The sequence below is a fragment of the Brassica napus genome, chromosome C5, assembly GCF_020379485.1.
Source record: "Brassica napus cultivar Da-Ae chromosome C5, Da-Ae, whole genome shotgun sequence".
NCBI lineage: Eukaryota > Viridiplantae > Streptophyta > Magnoliopsida > Brassicales > Brassicaceae > Brassica > Brassica napus.
This window is the reverse complement of record NC_063448.1, coordinates 40,705,708-40,712,993: the sequence shown is the minus strand read 5'-3', so window position 1 is coordinate 40,712,993 and position 7,286 is coordinate 40,705,708. Positions and strand designations below refer to the sequence as shown.

Sequence of the window (7,286 nt, the reverse complement as noted above, 5' to 3'; positions counted from 1 at the left end):
TAGTTTTTCCTCGTAAAATACTCGTAAAATTACATCCACTGTACGACGAAACAGTTTTGTCGTTACGTTTCGAGGAAATAACGATGACTTTAGTTTTTCACGTAAATTCGTCGTAAACTCGACGCAAATTTACGAGGATTGTTTTTCCTCGTTAATTTTCGTCGTTAAACATGTGTTTTCTTGTAGTGAAAGACTTACTCTCAAACCTTAATTATAATGGTTGAGTCCAGTTTTACGGATTAGAAACTCTCCTAATGATAAGGTTTTGCAATTATGTGAACCATGAAAACCCTTCTTCAAAAAAAAGAAAATAAGTGAACCATGACCGTCGTGTCTTTTCATGGATCCGAAACGTGGAACATGAGCTGCGTTACTAACTACCAAAGTTACTAAAGAAACCAATTATCAATTAAAAATTTAAAACATATAATGCATACTGTATTACAAATTTACAAAATATATTAAAAAGCAAATTTCTCAAAAAACCCATAAAATATGATTTTTTTTTTACCAATAGAACACCCAAAAAGAAAAATGACCATAATATATTTTATTAAATATTAAAAGATTATTTTATTCTGGTAGTTATAAATACATGAATATATATAGATAAATAAATAAAATAAAGAAGTATGATTTTTTATTTTCGAAAAATATGTTTTACAGTTTGAATTTTTTTTTAATTTTTTGAAAACCTTTTTCAATCTTTTATTTTTGAAATCTAAAAATTCTTTTTGAAACTATTTTTAAAATTATTATTTTAAATTTTAAGTATTAATTTTTTTTTTAATTTTAAACTTCTTCTCTCCAGAACTCCATCTTTCAAATCTAAACTTAGAGTTTAGATTAGTTAACTTTAGAAATATAAATTTCTTTTACTTCTTTAGTAAAATTTATTTTGATTATTTTGATCCTTGTATGTTTATAAAAAGATTTTTTAATTCTATCTTAGAAAATTTCTCTAAATTAAACATTAAGTTTATGGTAAAGTAAATAATGATTGTAGGCTTTTGAAACATCTTAATACCTTATCTGCAAGATTATTCAAGGCAAAGTACTAGAGAAATGGCTCAGTCTTGGATGCAATATCGCAACAACAAGAACAATCAATTTGGTTGGTTTTCTATACTTTGGGAGTGGAACTCCTTAAAAAGGGAAACTATCACAGTATCCGTGGTGGGGAACACACTGATGTTTACAACGAAAATTGGATACCAACAACACCTCTTCGACCTGCTCACTCATTCGAAATCTAAAAGTTGGAAACTACCAATTTAGCCAAAGCTCCAGCATTTTCTGTGGAGAATAGTTTCAAATGCAATTGGAACTACTACAAGACTCAACACATGGGGTATGCATTGAAAGAATATACTCAGATATTCTTATTCCATTTTGTAAATTCCTGTAATCTAGGGAGATCATACTCACTTGTAACTAATCTTCTTTATATGTAAAGCGTAACATGAATGAGAAATCAAGCAAGTCTTTTGACTACTTTCATGATATCAGAGCACAGCTCTTTCTAAATATTTTTTTTTCTTTCCGTCATCTACCAAAGTGTCTCTTCTACAATCTGTCGCAATGGCAAACATTGAGAGAACCTTTGTAGTGACGAACATTAAGCATCATATACCTTTGGTCCTCGATCTTGACGTCTTCAAGTACGATGCTTGGAGGGAGCTCTTCCTGACCCACTGTCTCACCTTTGATGTTCTCGGACATGTTGATGGTACAACCCTTCCAACCGGTGACGACGATCAGGCCTGGAAGAAACGAGATGGGTTGGTCAAGTTATGGATCTACGGCACTCTTGCTCCACCCCTCTTCAAATCCTCATTCAAAACTGGTGGCTCAGCTAGAGATATATGGCTCCGCATTGAGAATCAATTCAGAAACAACAAAGAGTCCCGAGCCATAGCTAGACAACGATCTTTGAACCAAAGAAATTGGAGATCAGTCCGCTCATGAGTATTCTCAAAGTCTCAAGTCGATTGCGGACCTGCTAGAGAATGGGGAGCCTCCTGTGAATGACAGAACTCTCGTCCTGTACATGCTAAATGGCCTGAACGAGAAGTTTGATCACATCATCAATGTCATCAAGCATCAGAAACCGTTCCCAACGTTTGAGGAAGATCGTAATATGCTAGAGCTCAAAGAAACCCGCCTGAAGAAGCCCTACAAAGGAACTATCAACCACAACGACACTGCATCTTCTTCAACTGCTCTTGTAGCCACAACTCCAGAGGCTAAAGCTGCAGACAACACCCATCGTCAACAGCGCAACAACAGGGGCAATCGACGAGGAAACATAGGACGTGGACGTAAAAACAACTACAACCAGCGTCACCCGTACAACAACTAGACCATGCCCCAGCAGTTTTTGAACGTACCTTTCAAATACTGGCAGCAAGGGCCCCCTCCTCAATGGCTTAACTATCCCAATGGAGGTCCTTCCCACTAACAGTACTCACCCCGTCCCACTACTCAACACGAAGCTAATATGGTGGCCATGAACTACCAACCGACGAGGGAATTTGCGGAAGCGTTCAACACAATGACGCTGACAGAACCGTCAACTAACTGGTACATGGACTCCGGTGCTTCCTCTCATCTGGCGTCTTCATCAGGTAACCTCCACTCTGTTTCTAAATTGAACATCGAAAATTGAGTAATTGTTGGAAACGGATTTTCCATTCCAATTCAATCCTCTGGTAACTCTTTCCTTCAATCACAAACTCGTCCTCTTCATTTAAACAAAGTGTTGGTTGCTCCTGCTATTGTTAAAAATCTTATTTCTGTCTGTCGATTCACAAAGGATAATTGGTGTTCTGTTTAATTTGATTCATTTTGTTTCTCTGTGAAGTTCAAACTCGGAAACTCATTCTCAGCAGTGACAGCTCAGGCTATCTTTATTCAGTGCCATCGATTCTCAAACCGCACCCACTACTCTTGTTACGGAAACTCCTACGCTCTGGCACAAACGTCTGGCTCACGGAAATCATGATTCAATGAAGTCTCTCATTTCATCTTCTAGCTTTTCTTTTAATAAAGACAGCTTACAATTTTGTAACGCTTGTCAGTTGGGTAAACACCTTAAGCTTCCATTTTCGAAATCAAATAATACAACTCTTTTGCCTTTCGATATCATACACTTTGATCTATGGACTTCTCCTCTTCCAAGTTTGAGTGGTTTTCGATATTATGTTTTATTTTTGGATGAACTAACTCACTATCTTTGGGTATATCCTCTCAGGCGTAAAAGCGAGGTGTTTTCAAAATTCTTACACTTCACTGCTTACGTCAAAACTCAGTTTGGAGCAACCATTAAAGCCTTTCAATGTGATAATGGGGGTGAGTACAATAACAATCGTTTTCTTAAACACTTCAATAATAATGGGATTACTTTCAGATTCTCTTTCCCCCATACTTCTCAACAAAACGGGAAATCCGAGAGGATGATACGAACTGTCAACAACGCCATCGGAGCTCTTCTCTTTCAAGCTCAATTATCCCCATCTTACTGGGCAGAGGCGCTTCATGTTGCAATTCATGTTCTAAACATTCAGCCATCTTCATCTATTGGCCAAAGCACACCTCATTCTTTGCTGTTTGGTAAAACACCAACATACTCTCATCTTCGTGTCTTCGTCTGCTTGTGCTTTCCAAACATCAATAATTCAAACCTCCACAAATCGTCCCCTCTATCAACTCCATGCCTGTTCCTCGGCTACCCTTTAAGCCACAGAGGATATCGCTGCTTGGATCTCAAGACAAATCGTATCATTCTCTCACGACACGTGATCTTCGATGAGTCGACATTTCCAGCAGCACAAAGGAAATCCAGCAACAACTCCACGTACACTTTCCAGGACTGCTCAGACCAGACTCCACCTATTTTCAAATCTATTCTGGTCAGTCTTCTATTCCAACTGTGGTCAACAATGTTGAACCATTGGCTACAGCTCAAACACCTCATGATCCATTACCAAATACAGCTCCTCTGTCTGCTCCTCAAACCAATGTCGCTCCACCTACTCGGATGACAACAGGCCGGTATCGTAAAGCCTAAAAATATTTTCACTCTTCTTATTTCTTCTGCCTCTCGCATACCAACTTTCCACCAAAAAGCTCTTCTTGATCCTAATTGGAATCCTTCAATGACTGAAAAATGCGATGCTCAAATTAGGAATAAGACTTGAAGGTTAGTACCTAGGCCTATGAATGTTAATGTGATTAACTCTTTGTGGCTGTATAAGCATAAGTATGGTGCAGATGGTGAGCTAAAATGACACAAGTCCAGATTTGTCGCTAATGGAAAAACTCAAGCAGAGGGAATCGATTACGATGAGACGTTTAGCCCTATGGTGAAACCGGCGACTATACGATCAGTTCTTGACATTGCATTGAACAAAGGCTGGGATATCAGACAGCTAGACGTGCAAAATGCATTTCTCCACGGCACCATCACTGAAGACATATACATGCACCAGCCTCCGGGGTTCGTTGACAAGAAGTACCCACACTATGTGTGCAAATTAGAGAAGGCTCTCTATGGCCTCAAGCAGGCGCCAAGACCCTGGAACGCCCGCTTCAGTCAGTTGCTCATCAAGCTTGGCTTTGTCACTACAAAGTCAGATGCCTCCCTGTTTGTTTATGCTCATCACGGTGAACTTGCTTATCTTCTATTGTACGTAGACGATGTTATTCTGACAGGTTCCAACAAACACCTACTGGACAAGATCAGGTCAAGCCTGAAGAAAGAGTTCCCCATGACTGATATGGGTCGCCTTCAATATTTTTTGGGTATCAAACTTGACTACAATGTGCAAGGCATCTTCTTGTCACAGCGTCAATATGCCACAGACATCATTGAAAGGGCTGGAATGTCCGACTGTAAGCCATTGTCTACCCAGCTGATGTGAATGTGAAGCTAACACTAGACGCAGGAGATCAAATAGAAGACCCAAGACGTTATCGAAGTCTTGGTGGAGCTTTGCAGTACCTAACGTTCACACGACCGGACATCGCCTACGCTTTCCAACAGGTCTGTCTCTTCATGCATGATCCTCGCCAACCTCATCTCAATGCCCTAAAAAGGATCATCAGATACGTACAAGGCACGAATGACCACGGACTCCAAATGTATCGCTCAGCTCGAAGATCCTTGACTGCATATTCCGAAGCAGATTGGGCCGGTTGCCCAGACACAAGGAGTTCGACATCTGGTTATTGTGTGTATCTCGGTGAGAACCTAATCTCCTGGTCCTCCAAACGTCAGCCAACCGTGTCCCGTTCGAGTGCAGAAGCGGAGTACCGGGGTGTCGCAAACACAGTTGCCGAAACTTGCTGGATAAGGAATCTGTTACTTCAGCTTCGCCAACCTATCTCACGTGCGACTCTGATCTTCTGTGATAATATCAGCTCTGTGTATCTCTCTGCAAACCCTGTGAAGCATCAACGAACCAAACATGTGGAGCTGGACCTCCACTTTGTAAGGGAGAAGGTAGCTTTAGGAGAAGTTAAAGTATTACATGTACCTACTGCCTATCAATACGCCGATATCTTCACAAAGGAGCTACCATCTACCTTATTCAACGCTTTTCGAACCAGATTAACCGTCAAGCCTTACGACGTTTCAACTGAGGGAGGGTGAAAGAATATACTCAGATATTCTTATTCCATTTTGTAAATTCATGACCTAGGGAGATCATACTCACTTTTAACTAACTCTCCTTTATATGTAAAGCGTAACATGAATGAGAAATCAAGCAAGTCTTTTGACTACTTTCATGCATATGGAGATTGTCCATTAATCTGCCCATCATCTCCCTATTTCAGCCTTCAGACTCGCTTGAAACAAACTTATGGAGCCTCATCAATGCATCCAGCAATGAATTACTTACATTGAATTATCGTCTCCATAAATTATGGTTGCTATGGATGATTTGGAAATCAAGAAACAACTTGCTCTTATATAGCAACTAGATTTTGATCTGCGATTTCAGGACACATGATTATTTTTATTTACAAAATGTTATCTAATAGAAATTATAACTGCATCTTTAATTTATTTTATTTTTAAACCATATATTTATATTCTTGAGAAAATATATAGTAAAATTTTATTAGATAGAGATCTTAGAAAATCTATATAAATTTCTTAGAATATTTTTTGGTAAACGTTATTTTCCTTCTCCAATTTCTTGGACAACTATTGATTAATATTTTACCGTTATGTCATCTATATTATTAAAAGTGAAGTACATTTTGGTATTGTTTGGAAACATGTATAACAATACTAATGAGGGGTATACACTCTTCTGTGCCTACGCTGAGGGTGGGTGTCGGAATGGGTATAGATAATGTCTGAGTGCTTGGTGCAGCACGATGGTTGGGTTGAGGTCCGATGGCCGGACTGTCTCCGGTGAATTTTCTTGCAGACCATTTTGCCCCTAACATCAAAATTTCGCGCTTGTGTGGACTTGTCCTGGTTTCATCCGTCTTCCAACTGCTCTTTTGTTTACATCTCGAGAGTGGTTGGAAAGATTGATGTTAGTGGGGCAATTGAACATGCAGCGTATGAGTGGTGATTGGATAGCTAGTGTTTGTAGGCTCTGTGCTCGTGCACCCAATTACAGACCAATTATCATTCTCAGTTTCTTCACTAGCATAGTTATGCTTGTTGAACTGATTAGGGGCCTGTGTTGTGTACCCATCTAGAAGGAATTGTTAAGCTTTGCTTAAAATGTTGTTTCCGGCATCTCCTTCAGTGGGGGAAGTCGTGAAAACATAAGAAATTATGCATCGTCCGCAAAGGTGAATAACCTGTTTACTGAGATCTCGGCTGCGGAAAGGTTATTGCGGTGACTCGAAGAAATTATGTCCCGCTAAGCACGTTTGTCTCCAGACAAAAGATGACGGCCAAGTCCTCGTTTGTTCCCACTTTCCTTGTGTTTGCGGGAATGCGACATGGTCTTGCCGTGATTTATGAATGCTACATGGTTGATCCTGCCAGTAGTCATATGCTTGTCTCAAAGATTAAACCATGCATGTGTAAGTATAAACGAATTCAGATTGTGAAACTACGAATGACTCATTAAATAAGTTATAGTTTGTTTGATGGTAACTACTACTCGGATAATCGTAGTAATTCTATAACCAATACATGAACCAACCTCCAACTTCTGGAAAAGATGCATTTAATAGATAAAAGGTCGACGCGGGCTCTGGCTGTTTCTCTGATGATTCAAGATAACTCAACGTATCGCATGGCCTTAGTGCTGGCG

General features: G+C 39.5%; 1 protein-coding gene across 1 annotated transcript; it reads left to right on the top strand.

Moving 5' to 3' along the window:
- Positions 1-1,581: 1,581 nt before the first annotated feature.
- On the top strand, positions 1,582-2,362 carry LOC106398860. The gene is made up of 2 exons (XM_013839361.1): positions 1,582-1,904; positions 1,981-2,362. Exons 1-2 carry the CDS (start codon positions 1,582-1,584, stop codon positions 2,360-2,362), a joined length of 705 nt encoding a protein of 234 aa, XP_013694815.1.
- Positions 2,363-7,286: the final 4,924 nt, after the last annotated feature.